This window comes from Abramis brama (assembly GCF_963993115.1).
Source record: "Abramis brama genome assembly, chromosome: 4".
NCBI classification, from domain to species: domain Eukaryota; kingdom Metazoa; phylum Chordata; class Actinopteri; order Cypriniformes; family Leuciscidae; genus Abramis; species Abramis brama.
Window position 1 is genome coordinate 13,410,679 of NC_139966.1, and position 18,785 is coordinate 13,429,463.

General features: G+C 37.1%; 1 protein-coding gene across 2 annotated transcripts; it reads right to left on the minus strand.

The window, feature by feature from the left end:
• Positions 1-2,319: 2,319 nt before the first annotated feature.
• On the minus strand, positions 2,320-18,785 carry LOC311081677 (uncharacterized protein). Of its 2 annotated transcripts, none has more exons than XM_084112292.1 (5): positions 18,723-18,785; positions 13,137-13,454; positions 9,359-10,199; positions 4,256-4,344; positions 2,320-3,005 (listed from the first exon to the last, which is right to left on the minus strand). In XM_084112292.1, the coding sequence occupies exons 2-5, from the start codon at positions 13,393-13,395 to the stop codon at positions 2,758-2,760; spliced, it is 1,437 nt and encodes a 478-aa protein (XP_083968418.1). In that variant the 5' UTR covers positions 13,396-13,454; positions 18,723-18,785; the 3' UTR covers positions 2,320-2,757. The 2 variants fall into 2 exon arrangements, with proteins under 2 accessions (XP_083968418.1, XP_083968419.1); XM_084112293.1 differs by having other exon boundaries at positions 13,137-13,449; positions 18,630-18,778.

Here is an 18,785-nt window from a genome sequence, read left to right on the forward strand (position 1 = left end):
AAACTGGGATCTGATCATGGGTTGTTTCTAAGAGGAAAAAAAAGGTTATGGAAACATGTTTGAATTAGACCGCGTGATTACCCTGAGAATCCGGCTAAATTGGGAGACAGGTAGAGAACGCTTCAGAGGAACAGGGTGATACGATGACCCATGTAGTAGCATGTTAAAATCAGTGGGTTTACGATATAAATTAGTTTCAAGCCCAGTTTCCATGCAAATGACATAAACATCTTAAAACATTTATTTGATCTTGCAGGACATCCATTGCAAATGTCAATGCATCAGTGTTTGCATTAACTAGGCTATGAAACTAAGAGCTGGGATTGTGTGCCACTCCAAATGAAAAAAAAAAGTCAACAATGGAACGTTTCCACAACACAAATTTGATGAACAGATTAGATGCTTGCATGTATACAAACTGTTCTTCAAACAGCCCACAAAATAAAGATGCAAAACTCTGAGCCATTTTAGAGCCCATACTAACCCCAGAAATCTGTAAAAAAAACAACAACAATCAGAATCAAACATTAAATAGTTATGTGTAAGCACAAGTTTCATGAGATCAATTAAACAAGCAGTGTTCGGGACCTTATGGGATTGCTGACTGAGGTAGTGTTCTGCTGATAGTAAGGAGTTGTAGGTGATTTTTATACAGATTGATCTCAATGAAATCCAATGTATCCCTAATAAAAGAAGTCAGAGCAAAAATCTATATAAGCAGAAATTCTCTGTCAGGGAGCAAATGGCTGACACTATCGGCCTACCAGGAGGAATATCTTTGTGCGTTATAGGATACTCAACACACATATAATCAAACTCGGCTTTGGTAATACAACCACGCTCTAACAATTGTCCCAAAGACTCATGTACTGATGTCTTAAATGAAGTTACAGGACTGTATTCTAACTTCTCATAAAAGGTAGTAACAGAAATGTGTCTCTATATCTCTGACTCATATGCATGTCTATCCAATATCACCACAGCAACTTCTTTATCAGCACTTTGAATAACCACAGATTTGTCTTTTCGAAGGGCTTCCAATTGTCTTTGTGGGAATTCATGAGAATTATGGGAAAGTTTGAACTGTCTTTTTTTGCTTGAACAACAATGCAACCTCACGCTCCACAAGTCTTCAATACCTTTTAAGAGAAGCATTTCTATTGTTGGAAGGGATAAATGTAGACTTAATCTCTGAATGGGGTTTTGACTGACTCTGTCACAACATGGGCACACCTGGGCACACCTCGATGGCGTCTCAACACCAAGATCTACATTATTTCAACCCTTTAAAAATTCTTTAAGTCTTTAGTTCTGAAAAAAAGTATGCATGTCAACATGCACATCAAATTCTTGACAATGGGTAAAAGAAAGGCCTCTGTTCAAAGCAGTTAAACAATAATCAGATATCCTAGACGTACTAGACAGGTTGATGACATTTACTTCTGAATGTTTCTGCATCTCTTACAGGAACTCCTTTTGCCCCTCCTGCATTTTTTACAAGACGAGAAGTCTCTGCCCGAAGTCCTCCCTCCAAACCAGACTGGGCTTTGACAAAGGCTACGTTCAGACCGTCACTCCAAATCCGATTTTTGAGCAGATCCGATTTATAAAGAAGTATTATTTATAAATGCTATTTGATGCTTGAATGCATTCTTGTTCCACTAGTTGAGATTAGGAATGTTCAAGAGCTGGTTTTCGATGTGAAATTTTAACATTTAAAGAAATGAAATTATCTTGAGTGTCTGAAAATTTCAGCAAAATAATTTTTCAGAAATGCTGATTCTTTGAATTTTGTAATTGATGTGTCATTTTTAGTACTTTTTATTTTATAATAAAGAGCCCAATAATGAATTAGTTCAAAGCAATTTAATAAACACAGTAGTTTAATTTCTGAAGTGTTATGTCAGTGGCAGTTAGCAATTGAATATACAGTATAACTAACATAGGGAAACCAATCCTTAAATAAAATACCACGCAAGGGCTTCCCTCACTCTCTCTGACCTGCACTGTCAATGCTCTCAACTACTTCTCAACTACTCAACTACTTCCTCTGGCTGTGGTGAGTCAAACTCTTGCATGATCTTCATACACCTCACCCTGAATTTCACAAATATTGTGAAGCACACAGCATGCAGTGATGATAAACTGTGGGAACATTTCTCTGGATTATTTACAGGGACCAATGTGTTTTACAGGCACATGACCACACGCAACACACAAACGTGACAATATGGTTCATTACCAAGACCTGGGTGATTAAAGAGTACTGGATTCTCAATACAATACAGAAAATAACTTACAACTTTACAGGAACCAAAGTGTTTTAGAAGTACTTTAATTACAACTTTAAATAGTTTTTACAGTTTTAACCAATTGTAGTGAAAATGCCATAAATACTACAACATCCAGAGAAACTGATTTATAAGGGGTGGTTCAGCATTTTCTCACTATCATGTTGTTTCAAACCCATATGACTTTCTATCTTCAATGGAACCCAAAAAGAGATGTTTAGGTTCTACTTTTAGACTTTCCACTGAAGATAGAAAGTCATTCGGGTTTGGAACAACATGAGGGTCTGGAAAAGAAGATAATTTTTTTTTTTTTTTTTTGACAAACAATTCCTTAAGGCCGCAGTTCAACTAATCTAGAAGTTTAACTGTTCTTTAAAAACGTTCTTTGCTATAGAATGAAAATAACAAAAACAACAACCAAGTAATAATCTTAACAGAATGGCATCAAACGAGACATGATGTAACATCACTTATTTTGGGCTTTCCTTTTCAAGCTAATTCCTCGATTTCTTACAAAATCTCTTATTTTTTGTACACTGCGTCTTGCCAAAACAGGATCTTCAGCGGTCCTACACTGCCGGCATTCAGTCGTTGTGGCCAGTTTTCCTTGGGTTATATGTGCCTTGAAATGTCTCATTACAGCTGCAACTTCAGCATTTGACCAGCACACTTTTTGCGGTTTCTTGGTTTTTTTTGTAGTTTTCTTCTGAACACCTGCAATAAATCAGTTATACACTGATCAGGAAACTCAGATGGAGCTCAAACTTACTAAAATGACACATACAGTATATAGAAATTAATAATGTTAACTTGTTATACACCTGATAAATTAAAATTACATTTCAAACTGTTATTATGTAGATGAAATGTTATCAGTCTGTTAAACACCACCTTTTTAAACTTATGTCCAGCTGTCATTTATCAGGTTTTGGCGAACATGAAAAATATCAACTTATTGGTTTCGGACAATATTACAATGTTGGTGCATATGAATATGTTCTTTTTCTTAGCGGAATGATTGCACAACTGTTTTCAACATTGATAATCAGAAATGTTTCCTGAGCAGCAAATCAGCACATTCAGCGAGAGCGCCCTCTACAAGGCGCACCTATGCACTGAACAGGGTTTGTACAAGGTGCTTAAAGTACTTGAAGTACTTGAGTTTGACTTTTTGAAGTTATATAAATATATGAATTTGACTTTTTGAAATATGAAAACAGCCATATTAACGAAGAGGTACTTGAAAAGTGCTTGACTTATTTAAATACAACATATTAATTTTTTTCACGCAAAATTAACACTGCAGCCCGTCTGATAAACTCCTATCAGACCTTTTCTCGATAAGTACGAATCAATCCAATACTAGCTTTAGCTGGACAATAACTTTATTCTAGAGCTGCTGTAAAGCCAAAACTATCTCTGTTACTTTAATTTGCTATTATCACCATAAAGCTGCTTTGAATCAATCTATATTGTTAAAAGCGCTGTTTAAATGAAGGTGACTTGACGGAGGCCAGCAGAAAGGAAAGGCTGTCTCCAAGCAGAGGTTGGCCCACTGGATTGTGTATGTCATAGTCTTATAGTCTTATAGGCCATTGCACACCGAGTCCAAAATTTGCATCCGAAATTTTCGCATGTTAAAAACTAAATACGGCCTCACGTTATGTCAATCACGCTTGCACACTGCCTCCGAAACTTTCGTCCGTCGTAAATTTTGAATTTAGGTTGAAAGAATATTTATTGATAAAAACTAGTAGTTTAAAGGTAGTATATATATATATATATATATATATATATATATATATATATATATATATATATATATATATATATATATATATATATATATATATATATATATATATATAAAAAATAAAAAAAATCTCCCAAAAAATTGCATTCAAAATTGAAAAAAAAAAAAATTATAAAAAGGAAAGGATACAAAAATTAGACGGCGTGATTACCTGGAGAATGTGTGATCCGTGATTCTCTTCCTGGCGCATCATCTCTATCGGAATCATTCTCCATACAACTCAGGAAACGTGCATTGCGCCTGTGAAGTGAAAAATTCATATTACTTTTCAATAGGACAACACTGATAAAGTTATGGAATTTATCAACTTTTCCTTCCTTTTGATCAGTGTTCTTCAACTCTGCTCCTGAAGGACCCCCAACACTGCATGTTTTCTTTGTCTCCCTAAGCAAACACACCTGATTCAACTCATAAGCTCATTAACCCATGTGATAATGAGCTGATGAATTGAATCAGGTGTGTTTCATTAGGGACAGGGTCCCGGCGGATCCTTAAAAAGTCTTAAATTCGATTTTTTAAATTTAAGGCCATAAAAAGTCTTAAATTAATTTTCAAAAAATGTCTTATTTTTACTTATGAAAGGTCTTACATTTTAGATGACACTTTGACTTAATTTCGAAAGCATTTAGATAAGTCTATCTAATTAGCGTAGCCCTACGTATTATTTTTTTAATTCTATCTTTGTGGATTTGCTTGTTCACGTGACAATTTGCTTCACTTATGGCAGCTTATTAGCCTACGTCTGTCTCCTGCACGCGAGAGGAGAGAAGAAAACGAGTAAATGTCAGTTCAGTTGTAAGTTCATTCTTTATGTGCTTAGGAGTGTGCAGTATTGTCTATGAACTATGATGATATTGTAATCATTGTTTTAACTATGTACGAGGCACTGCGAGTGCGAGCTGACATCGCGTTTTTCTCTCATGCTTGCTGTCACTGCGTGATGTGTCAGTGCAGTTATAGATGTCCCCAAATGAGTTTTTGTCTTATATTTATATCATATTATGTTGTTATATTAGAATATCACATGAGCAAGAGTGCCGTTTTCCTTTGCACAATTGCAAATGTTTATTTTATACAACAGTTAAATTAACAATAAAGTTAACATTGTGAGTTACTTTTTGGACACAATATTGTCAATTTTAACTTTATATCGCCGACGAGAATTTCATAATGAAGCCGTGGTCCAACAGACAGCGATGTTTTTTTTTTTTTTTACTGAAATCCGCGTTTTGAACAAATCGGTTGAATAAATGACTCCAACAACTCGCTTATTAAGACAGTGACTTGTCGCCACCTACTGGTGGTTTTAGTTTCATATTTAAAGTACCCTTTAATTAAAACGTTAAAATTATAAATCATTTCCTATTTAAATATTGAATAGCTTTATTTATGCAATTGTAAATGAAATGTAAATATAGTAGGCTAATGCCAGTTTTGATGCCGCTTCTGTGTCACCTCTACACTGCAAGGATGGATTTTAATTTAATGATTTATTTTGACATTGGTACTGTGTTATTCTAATATAATTTAATTTGAATGTTAGAATTTGACATAAAAGGTGATGCATACCTCTAAATACGTTTAGAAACAATGTCCATATATAGGTGAAAATGCCCCTGGAAATCAATTTAAGGTGGCAAATATTGCCCCTTAATAAAAATGTTAATTTCGGTCACTGCTGTGAACTGACCACTGCATAGAATATGAAAAATATGAATATCTTTGTGGGTCTGCTGTCAACAACAGGCCTAAACCATCCAGGGTACCAGTACAAAAACACAATCAGTAAAATATCATCTAATTATTATCAACAAAACTTTGAAAATATCTAGACATATTTTTGTCAATATTGCGCACCCCTAATGTACGGTATTAATTTTGATTTCTTCAGGTCTTAAAAAGCCTTAAATTTGACTTTAAAAATTGTGCAGATACCCTGAGGGAGACAAAGAAAACGTGCAGTGTTGGGGGTCTTTCAGTAGCAGGGTTGAAGAACACTGCTTTTGATTATTTCATCATGGCCCTCATCTTCAGAAGTTACCTCAGATGTATGGAGATCTAAGGGATTTTTTTTGTGTGCAATTTCTCCGCTTTCTCTAGGGTTTCCGACATGCAGAGTAGGTCCTTACCTGGATTAAACTATCTCTACACTCCCCAGCCTCGCAATGTTCACAACAAGAAGTTATGGTTAACTTATAGTACTAAACAGTTTTTTCAATATTGTATGTTTGTTCACATTTACAAACACTTCCAAAAGCCTGACACTACACCCACCATCTGTGCTCACCCTGCTGAACAAATACTGTATCTACAATGGAGGAGTTGCAGAGTCACACGTATGAAACGACTCTATTTTTCTGAACTTCTGAGACGCTATATGAATTCTTTCATTCTGTTTGGTTATATCCTTAACATCTACAATGTCTATGCCAATCTGAATACAGTTAACAAATGCACTTTCTTTCGCTCTTTTAACAACCTGCTCTAAAGGCAATCTGGTTTTCTAATCAATCGCTTCATATTATCAAGAGGGCTGAGTGCTTTGTGCTTCTCTGTGCGATTAATAACCTGGTGGACATGAACTGCTGGAACTCTGTAGCCTTCAACCTGTCCACTTCTGTTAAAGAACGAGGCATGAAAGAATGGAGAAAAACTCCATCTCTATCAGAAATCCCTATTATACGTTGTGATGACAACCTTGTAGGGCTGTGACGGTGGCAGTTTTTTACCGGCGGTGGTGCGGTGGTTGTTTTGAAATTAAAAAATATATATTTATTTGAGAAAAAAAGTGTTTATTTGAGCAATTCCGTCAAAGAAACAACACACTAAAGCCTGTAAAGCATTGAAATAAATATCAGTAAATACTGGTAACTTAAATAATATAATAAAGTTGAATCTATTTAAAAAAACGAAAAACTTTTGTTTAATATTTCCACACAAAGACGCGTGATATAGCCACCGCTCTGCGCTTCGAGAGGGATGTGGGACACGAGCAGGAAAGAGACCATCGATATCTTTTCTGATATCTTCATGTTTTCTACTTTTTATAAATGGTCTGAAGAGCAAATTTTATCTTCCACAAGGGCAAGACATTTTGGCTATGTTTGATATTGCGCTGCCAGAGAAAGCCAAACTAAAATCACCCGCGCGTGTGAAACGCTCTTTACAAATTAACTTGACACGCCTTACCATATCTAATAACAAGCACAAACTGTGTTAAAAAGAATTTGACGTACAAGTAAAAATGTAGGCTATTTGTCCTACAGCGTTTTTCTACTTTACCACTGTAAAGAATACGAATATAATAGGCCTAATTAAAACCGAACCAAGGAAGAAACATTTATAATCCCCTTCGGAAATGGGTGAGACGTGAGTGAAGATTTGGGAAAAGAAACAAGAGATTCCATGCAGGGATGAGTCACGATTTCTGAATATTCGATTAGTTTATTTAATTATAGAATATCGAATAGGTTGTGTGATTATTCTCTAAAATAAAATCTCCATGTTCTGGTGCTGATGCGGTGGAGATGCGTTCATGTAACCGGAGGGTGACGCTGCCAGTAACACACATAACAGCTGTCACAAAGAACCGGCAAAAGTAATGATTATGAATGTGTCAAATATATCAGTGAGACATTTTAATTGTTTATTAAAAAAATAGTGTTTTCTGTGTCAGTGTCGGCTGCAAAGATGAAGTTGACGATGCTGACTTGTTACCTTCGCAGTGAACGTGCCTATAGAGAGAACTGCACACTTCATACGGATTACATAAGCATGGTCGGTTTATTTTTGTTTTGAATTGTTTTCAAAGTAGACAATTCAAGCTTTCTATATGGAATAACTAATGGAATATTGCTAAATTCGCTGATAATCGGGTGACCAGATTGCAAACCAGAATTCAAAGGCGACAGCTTAAATTTATGGCCGCACAACTCTCTCATTCGTCATGAATCCAAACTTTTCCATGGCTGCAATGTAACATTTAATTGCTAACCTATTATTTATTTTGTAAACTTTTGCCGCTACTCAGCCACCGCGATGGCGCTTTACAACCGTGGTGGTGCGGTTGTGAAGTTTACCGGCACAGCCCTACAACCTTGTTCTAATCTATTTCCCTTTTCCCTTTCCCAGACATGTGTATTAATCTCCTTGTCACTCCAAGACAAATGTGTTATTCAGTCCCATCATTTCAAAATCCCTATAAGTTAATAGTGAGGTATCTGTTTCAGGACATGTCATCAGCCAATAATAAAAGTATATTTTCAGAGTAATAATCACAAATCACTCTAGTAGCTCTGTTATGCAAATCAGTTACCATCACAATCTCCAGCCAATCAAAATCATGTTTGCCTTTTCAAGCGTCTTTGTTTACGCTCCATTTAAAAAAAAAAAATATTTGCAAACAGTTAAGACTTTCCTCTCATCGTTAATTTTCAAAAAACAAATAAAGATGATTTTGATGAAATCTGAGAGCTTTCTGTCCCTCCATTGACAGCTACCCAACCTACCACTTTGACACTGCAAAAAGTTCATAAAGAGATTGTAAAACTAAGCCATATGAATTGAGCGGTTTAATCACATTTTTCTGAAGAGACACGATCACTATGTGATGAACAGATTTAATCCAGGCATTTATTCACATACGTATAAACATAAACAGAACCTCAACCGAACCTGCTTGATGTGCGAGAACAAACCTCATTGTTTTTTGCGAAAGGTCAAATGTGCCACGAGAATGAACCTCATTGGTTCTTGTATGTCAAGCAAATATGCTTGCGCTTCCATTTTTGTCCATTGATGAATGTTTATATGTGAATAAAAGCCTAAATTCAATCTGTTCATCATATAAAGTGATCGTGCCTCTTCAGAAAATTTGGACTAATCCACTCAATTTATATGGATTCGTTTTACAATCTCTTTATGAACTTTTTTTTTGAGGCGTCAAAATGGTAGTTGTGTAGCGGTCTATGGAGGGACAGAAACCTCTCAAATTTCATTAAAATGATCTTTGTTTGTGTTCCTAAGATAAAAAGTCTTACTGTTTGTAAATTTTCATTTTTTGGTGAACTAACCCTTTACTGCGTTTAAAAGCTTTAAGGACCCACGGGTTCCCTACTTCCTCCAGAGTGAATGCACATATGATTTTTGAAATTGCTCCTTTTCCTCAATATCTTACTACATTTAGAACACTTCTTGCCAGAATGAGTTTGCAAATGACGTTTCAGATCTATTTGATATGTGAATCTCTTCTCACACTAAAGATATGTGAATCCCTCCAGTGTGAGTTTTCATGTGGCTATAACGGGTTCCCTGTTGTGCAAATCTCTTTCCACACAGTTTGCAGGGGTAAGGCTTCTCTCCAGTGTGAACTCTCATGTGAATCTTAAGACTTTCTTTTCCAGTGAAACTCTTTCCACACTGTTGGCAGCTGTAAGGCTTCTCTCCAGTATGAACTCTCACATGGACTTTAAGGTTTGTGTTGTTTGCGCAACTCTTTCCACAGTAATGGCACATGTAAGACTTCTCTCCGGTGTGAGTTATTAAATGCCGCTTCAGCTGTTTCTTGTCTGTGAAACTCCTTCCACACTGACGGCATACACAACAGCTCTCTTTTACATGAACCCTCACGTGGTGATTAAGGCTCTCTTTACGTGTGAAACATTTTCCACACTTATCACATGTGAAAGGTTTCTCTCCAGTGTGAACTCTCATGTGAGTCTTAAGGTTTCCTTTTCGATTCAAGGTTTTTCCACACAGTTTGCAGGTGTAAGGGCTCTCTCCAGTGTGAACTTTAATGTGGGTATAAAGGGTTCCCTTATGTGTGAAACTCTTTCCACACTGTTGACATGTGTATGGCTTCTCTCCAGTGTGAATTCTCATGTGAGTTTTAAGATTTCCTTTTTGAGTGAAACTCCTTCCACACTGTTGGCAGGTGAAACAACGTCTATTTTCTGTATTTTGAGCTCTTTTTGGTGAAGTATTTTCAGTCTGTGAGCAACTTAATGAATTTTCTCCAGTTGTGATATGTTTCTCAAACTGATCTTGCTCTACTATATCATTCAGATCTTGAATCTCCTCTTTTAGCATCATCAGATCTAAGGCAAAAAAAGAACAAAGACATGTTAACTCCAGTTTAAAGCAACAGACATTAATGCCATCAATATATTATATAATACAGTGATAGCAGGCTCAAGCACTACGGCATCATCGTCACACGGTGGGCAAATGCATTTAAGTGGGTAAATTAAGGAGGCCAACTCATGGTGATGTGACCCTGTACCACAATAGCCACATCCACGTGATTTTGAAAGTTTTCCGGCTTGAGAACAATACGCGTACCAAGTTTGGTGACTTCAGGGCCTAGAGGGCCACTGCCCAGCAGAGTCTAGATCAGGTGTGTCCAATCCTGCTCCTGGATGGCCACTGCCTAGCAAAGTTCAGTTCCAACCCCAATTAAACACACCTGAACCAGCTAATCATGGTTTTACTAGGCATTCTAGAAACTTCCAGAGAGGTGTGTTGAGGCTAGATGGAGCTAAACTCTGCAGAGTTTGGACAACCCTAGTCTAGATTGATCCCTAATCAAACACAACTGAACAATCTAACCCAGGGTAGGCAAGATAAGTCCTAGAGAGCCGCTCAAACACACCTGAACAAGCTCATCAATGTCTTCAGGATATAGGCAGCTCCAAGACCAAGTTTGGACACCCCTGGGCCTGGTTTCCAGATAATGATGTGTCTTAGCTCTTACCAAGCGCGTTCAAAAATGCAAGAACGCGTTCTACGTGCTACTTAAGAATCGCAGTCCATTTGTGAAGTGCTGAAATATAACAACCTATGGAATCGTATCCTAAACATTTAACCTAATAATCATCACCAGATGTGGATTAGCAATCAAGACAAGTCTATATAAAGAACCTACCTACAGGCGGAGGCACTTACAAAATGGCTGAACAAATTGTGTTGCTTGAAATTTACAGGCAGGAGTGTTTGATTAAGGACAGAACTAAACTCTGCAGGACAGTGACCCTCCAGAACCAAAGTTACCCATCCCTGCAATAGGTAAAACTGACTTCTGCACTTTAGTCAAAAGGGGAAGCTACAGAGCAACCTGCTCAACGCCTGTGGTCTTACCCGTTTCCTACAACCAATAGCCAAATATTCTGACTCAAAAAGCTTTAAGCATTACTTGAATCTCAAGAAGGCAACATGATGCTTTAACAGCTATAGGATGTAAACATTTGCAGGGCTTAAAGTATTCCGGCACCGTGCCGAATCTCCGGCGTGCAGCCGTTAGGGAAAATAAAATAAAAAGTTTGGGAACTTGGATGCGGTTTAATATTTTTGAGTCAATTGATTTCACCTACCAATCATATGAGATGAACGCAGCTCTAACTAACTTTATAAGCCTATCAGAAGCAGTGCAGGGAGGGTCCTGGCAACACAGTGTGATTGAGATCCATACATCACGTTAGCATTGTCGGGGAAAGCATGGAGCGCAAGTTCATGAAGACTGGGGATGATGTCCTACCTATAGATAAAGGACTCAAAAATAAATGGCGCTGAGCATGGATAGAAGAAAGTAGACGGCAAGCCTTTTGGCAGTTGGTGCCAGAAACTGAGAGAGCCTGGTGCTTGTTGCTGCACGTTTGCTCGAGGAAGCTATATGCCAGCAGCGGTAAGAAAGTGCTTGCTCGTCATGAGTTAGACCCCGGGCATAGAGCCGCTGGTTGTGCACTCAAACTTATCACGACGTTGCCGCGAGAAACTGTTACAGCTGACACACCGTTGTCTATGACTGACCGTGTCTGCGACTTAAAAATACGTTTGTGCACATTTATTGCGGAACATGATTTGTCATTCACAATTTCGCAGCCACTGGTCACCCTGTGTAGAAAACTAGCAGAAGACAAAAAAAAGCGTTAACTAGCTTGTCGGTTTCAAATCAACATGCGAGATACATGAACACTCATGGCATCGCACTGTCAGTGGATTTGTAGTTCTAGTTGCCAGCGCGCTTTTCAAGTTTCTGTATTTGATGAGTAAATGTTGAAATTAAGTGTTATTTTAGTAGCCTAGAAATCTAGACGCACCCTAGTGGCAGCAAAATTTATTTTGCAGCCAGGGTAGTCTAGCAACTCTCCGTTGACTTTCGGAGCTGTAAAAACCTAAATTGGGTCAGACCAATCACGTCGTGTATAGAGTAGGCGGGGCGGGCTTAACATAATGACGACAGAGTTGCGACGGTTCCCTGCTACTTGAAAACAAAGAATGGCGGCTGCTGGCGAACAGTCTTTCGAAGCGGCTTTGGCCGTGACTCTGGAGGACTTGGAGTTAAATTTTTCTTTGAGAAAAGGGCATTCTTAAAAAATAATGACTCTGAATCCAGTTTTCAAAAGTTTGTGTTTTCAGGCCCCCAAAATGCCATTGTGGTGTAAATGAAGAGCCAAAACGCATACAAAAATTCAGTCTTTAGTTGAAAACGTTGTCATGTAAACAGCCCCTTAGAGAGTTTCTATTTTTTGAGTTTTCATTGTGTTGAAGACTGGCACTTGTGTGGGCAACTACGGTCATGTCCCAAATAGCACACTTTCTGTGCACTTTCATTCTTGTGAACTTGCGATGGGGGACGTGTGAGCATGATTTATACATGTAAATGAGTGCATTCGGCAGTACGGCAACCATATTTCAGAGACAATAAAAGTAGATAGTAATTAAATTATAATTAAAATGTCTTAAGTCCAATTTAAGTGAGTCAAAAAGCAGTCTAAATTTGCATTTAATATAAATCTAAATAATAATACATTTTCATTTATTTGCAGTCAACAAGTTATTTTCCACAAGACCTCTGAGCCTTTTATAACTTGGTCGCTCATGGCACAATGTTTCTCTTCAAAAAACATTAGCAAAATGCAACCATTTGGTCTCAGTCTGGAGCACTGCACTCTTCAAAAATTTCAATAATATTCTGTAGAGCTGGACATTCTAATAAGGATCAAATTAATGAGTTCAGCTTTGAGAATGAAACCAACCTGTTTGTTCCTCAGTTTCTTCATGTTTCACTGTCAATGTTTCTTCAATCTTCACGTCTTTACTCTCCTCTTTAATAAACAACACCTTTTTTTGTTCCTCAGCATCTTCGTGTTTCACACTGAATGTTCCTTCAATCCTTATGTCTTCAATCTCCCCTTTAATAAATGCCATCTTTGATTGTTCCTCAGTATCTTCATGTTTCAAACTGAATACTTCTTCAATCTTCACGTCTTCACTCTCCTCTTTAATAAACGCCATCTTTATAATAGTGTCACATGGATCTCAGTCGTTTCACCTGGAGTTTTTCTGTGTCTGTCCTGTTTAAGGAGAATAATTAACAGAAAGAAAAACACATCCAAACTATATCTTTGGGTGCGTCTCAATCATCCCCTTAGAAAGGGAGTCATTCAGAGTGATAGTTGATGATCTTAATTCCCTCCACTCAAAATTAGCACAACAAATTAAGAGAAAAACAAAAATTATACATTTCATCATTAGTTATGATTTCTTTGATATTTCATATTTGCAGATTTAATTTTTTTGTCTGGGGCCAATCTTAACACAACTATTGGCTGATTCCGATACTGATATTTGTCAGTGGTGGAGAGACTCAAGAAGAAGTGACAACATGTATAATGCAACAGGACATTTCTAAATGGTTAGTTGATAAATTATTGTAGCTTATGTGTAGTTGTCTTCTAATCATTGATTAGCATATTCTGTCATGATAATCTATAAATTCTGTTCCCGGGCGCCCCACTGGGATTTTTATGTAAATTTTATGGAATTTTTAAAATTTTATGTAAATTTTAGGGTTTGTGATGTCACAAACCCGGGAGGAATGTCGTGTAGTCCAGTGATTCTCAACCGGTGGCCATCTGGTGGGCCATGTAGGCAGTGGTAGACTACCCCCAAATTAATTTTTATTTATTTTTTAATTTACAAATCTTATTTTCTAATTATCTAATTGTTCATATGAATTTATATGATAAAAAACACTCAAGTCAAGTCAAGTCAAGTTGCATTATCTAAAAGCTAATTTATATCGCAACACCAATCAGGTCAGATTGAGTAACGTTTGTTCGATCAGATGCAGAAACATTACGTTACTGTAATATGGATCCTTTTCTGAAAAGAAAAGCAGATGTGGGAGACAGACCTGTGCAAGGAAAAGCTTCAAAGTGTGTGGTGAGAAAATACGACTCTGAATACATTAAATTTGGTTTTACAAGGGCAGGTACTGAGAGGATCGCACACGGACGAGAAGAGCAGCGCCGCGTCTACAACTTGAGGTATCGAACACTGGACGCGCACTTTCTCAGTTTATGGCCAGCAATATTGTTATGTTTAAGGACATTACAAAATTAAGATAATGTCTGTACTATGTTATGATTGCAATTAAATTTACAATTACAATTAAATACAATCGTTGCTGAGTCTGCAGTCTGAACACTTTACCTCAGGACGTACATTAACTTAATTTATTGAGAATCTCACCTGAAAAGCCGATCATTTTCATCTAGGGCTGGACGATTTTGGAAAATAATCTAATTGCGATTTTTTTTTAACCAAACTTGCGATTGCGATGAGATTATTTTTTAAGCTCTTTATCTTTTCTATTATTCAACAAAAACAAGCAATAAATCATTGTAAATAGGGAAGGGAATCTTTAGGCACCTCATGAGCTGATCAAATTTTTTTCTTTAATTGATCTTATTAATGAAACTTAAAATATTGAATTACATAATTATAAGTAGGCCTACTTATAATAATTACACATTAAAAAACTAAATTAATACAATTACATGTTAATAATTTTAACAAATATAGCTTCAAAACAAATAACAAAGAGGGGAAAAAAATATTACAACCCATAAACAAAGAGTGCTTTCAGTATTTAAGAGTAGGCTGTCTGAACGTGTTCATCTCTTTTGAAATTATAAGATGTGGTTTGTCCTGTCTGTTTAATATCTTAAGATATAACTGACTGTGTCACATTAATTTCGCGTCATAAAAGCATTTTGAGATGCAAGTACATTTAACCACGTAGATGAGTCGCTCACAGCCGCATGCTCAAACGCTCTTCCCAAAGCGCACGTATTTCAAGTATTTGAAATTGAAAGCAGCTTCTGTCGGTAATTTTCAATATTTTTAATATATAAGCCAACTGCATTCCAAGACATATGATGCCTTCGTAGAACATTTGTAAGTAAAATACCGGCGGGCGAGACCGCGCACTACAAAAATAACATCACGCAGACCGCGCGTCTCTCATATCTTCTGCAATGAAGCCCGCGAATGTTCTTGTAATTCGCTTCAACTTTTCTGAACTTTATTAAAGATTATTTCTCGTAAGGTTTGAGTGGTGTCGTGTGTGTGTGTGTGTGTGTGAGACAGAGGAATTAGAAGCAAGCAGAATACGGTTGTTTATAAAGCACACGCGTCATCACGTATCTGTGTTTAAAACTAAGCTCAGACATAAATCTGAAATTATCTTAATCGGAATCGTTGGAGAGAATCTATAACACAAAATCACATAAATTAAACATAAACTGTTATTTCCTGTAGCCAGGTCTATGTGTCGCGTGCCAAGTTGATGCTTCATCTGCAGTGCACACTGGTTTACTCTTGTGTGTCACGTGACCAGACTGTAATCACAGCTTTATGGTTAAAAATCGTATTTCATCATATCGCGATATTATCGCAAATGCAATTAATCGTTCAGCCCTATTTTCATCCACGCAGCTGATTTCTGTAAATGAATGTAAAACTAAATGTATATTGCAGCACAGGGTGAAGTCAGTATATAGGCTACATTAATGACGCTTTGAGACAGCTATAATGTACTAAATTTAATAAAACTATGTAAATGGTGCTCTGTAGCACGACAGGATTTTGAACAGCGTCTTGAGCCATAGCTGGCGCTGCGGACAGACGCCGTCGGTGTGTGTACACTCAGTGAAAATAATGTGTTTGAATTTTAAAGACGTGCCGCTGCGCTTCTCGTCCGGTGTCAACCCCCTTAAGCCGAAGGCGCATGTGGAGAAATGTTGTTGAATGAGGTGCTAAAACCATCAAAGCTGCAGAGACATTTGAACAAAACTGGGCTGTGTTGGGAAGCCAACATAATATTGTTTTAAACTGTCATGTTCATATCGCTAACTGTATTTGATAAATTACACTTACAGTAGGCTATGTAAATTGGGGTGAATGAACTTTGTTGAACATTTCGTATCTATACCACGAATGTTATTTCTCGTGCCATTTATACGGCAAAAATAGTTTTTGCGTGCATATGATATGCACTATATGGCGTGTAATACGCACGCTAGAGGAATGCAAGACTGTCGGGCCGGGCTCGGGACTTTTTTTTTTTTTTTTTTTACAGATCGGGCTCGGGTCGGACTCAGGCTTATTTAGCTTCTCTCCTTTCATTGTGCCCATAATATACGTGCAGAGCACACATCACATAGTGTGTATGAAATATTGTTATATTTATTATATTATAAATATTATACATCGCCTAAGAAACAAACGCAATACTCATATACGCACACGTCACTCACGTGCATTTACAGGTGACAGCTGACCATGCAGAGGATCAGGGAGAAGTTGGATTTTTTTTCTTTTTTTCATTAATATTCTTTAACATTAGCCAGTTGGCGAAGAGTTCTTCATTTCTGAACATTGTTCTTCAATAAAGCAAAGAAAGGTAGGCCGTTTATTTACTTATTTTTGCGGTTGGATCCCGTAGCGCTATATTCTCTACTGCATGCTTATGCTTCTCTCTAATGGACAGCCTGTTCAATATTTGTGGGCTTGATTGGGCATGATGTTTCAGGCCTACAATAAAGGTTTAGCCTACCTTTTAGTAGCGTGTGACGTGCGTGTGTTTTCATGTAGCAGAGACAGCGCACATCAAAGAGAGCTTAAAGTGATATTGATGTTGGTCTCGGGTCGGGTCGGGCTGAAAAATTGCACCCGTTGTCGGGCTGGGGCCAGGTAGGGCTTGAACACCACGGGCCAGTGCAGGGCTCTAACGCACGCACTCCGCACCCCTAATCCTAACCAAGGGTCTGAATGTTTTTAAGCATTCATTGGTGGTTGAGAACCCCTGGTGTAGTCCCTACCAGACGTTTGGTATAGTCCTTAAAAAGTGATTTCTTTAAAATAAAATATCTCCCTTTGCTTTGAACTTTGAGCATTGTAACTTTGCAGATGTTGTGCTCAAACAGCAACATTACACACTAATAACTAAAGTTAGAAAAGTGAAATCATAATCAACCACCCCTTTAATATAATTTTAAGAGAATTTGAAGCCATAGCTGATGCCCTTGATAAGTTTAACACTTCAGTTATAAAAATAATTAACATTGACACAATAATTTGGTTCATATAACTCTTTAACAAAGACTTTTTTCAAAATCCCCATGGGAGAAATGAATGGAAAAAATACTTCCAGAACCAGAACCGCTGAAACAATGGGTGGGCACTAATTATTAATAATATTATTAACCATATAATAATAGTCTTTAATAGGCCCCGAACAGCACGATAATAATCGATGAACACTGATGAAAATAAAAAATAAACCTTGATTCTTCACATTTTTTCACTATCACTAAGACAAACCATTATCAGCTTATGTTGAGTTAGATCCAAGACTCGTTTTGTCTGAGAGAATTAATGCGCTATTAATACAGTGAAGAAGTCAAAAGATCGCTCAGTTTTTACTCCTGTAGTGAATAACTGACTGTGGTATGAGATTTATTCAGCGGCGTTGTGCCGAATTTCGACTGCCCTCTGCGCGCACGAGCATTACGTCATTTAATGACATCGCTGCGGGCAAATACTGACCCATTACTCAATAAGTTTTATTTTACTTATATTGCACAAAGGACTACGGTTCCTGATATTTACAGTCAAATAATAGAGTACAAGACCCATATGACGCATACCCTGTTGGTTTATTAAAAAATTAGATGACTTGAATGTTTGCTGTTGTCGTGATTTGATTTGGGAGGAAAATATTTGGTTACAAAAAGCTTTAAAAAGCAAACAGTGCTGAACTTTATTTATTTATTTTATTCATCTTTTAAATTGAGTTTCAAAAATACAAAACAATTCAGTATGTTCTCAAAACATTTAACAATGTTATAACTACATTATTGCTGCAAAAACTACATTTAATCAATCAAATGAAAATAAATGGGCAACACAACATATTCAAATCATTTTGTGCAGCAATGTCAGCAAATGACGTCGTGCGCGTGCACGTGGAGGGTAGTCGAAATATGACAGGGAGTAGGCCTAAATAAACACGTAATTGAATAAGTAGGCAGAATTAATAATTAATTGTAAACTATTGCACACGTGCTAATGACTCACTGATAATTAACTGATTCACGATATAGGGAGAGCTAAATGAGACGCATATTTCACTGTTACTCGTTTTACTCATAAATAACGTGTTAGATAAAGTACAAGGATACATTAAAAACTCTTTCGTTTTACTGTTCTTGTAGAAGCTATATAATAATCGGAAAGGTTTGCATAGACTGAATACTTTAAATGATTTAACACACCTCTCTTCAGCCGAATCACAACACTGCAGCAGCGCGACGCAGCCTTGTGACGTCACATCAGCA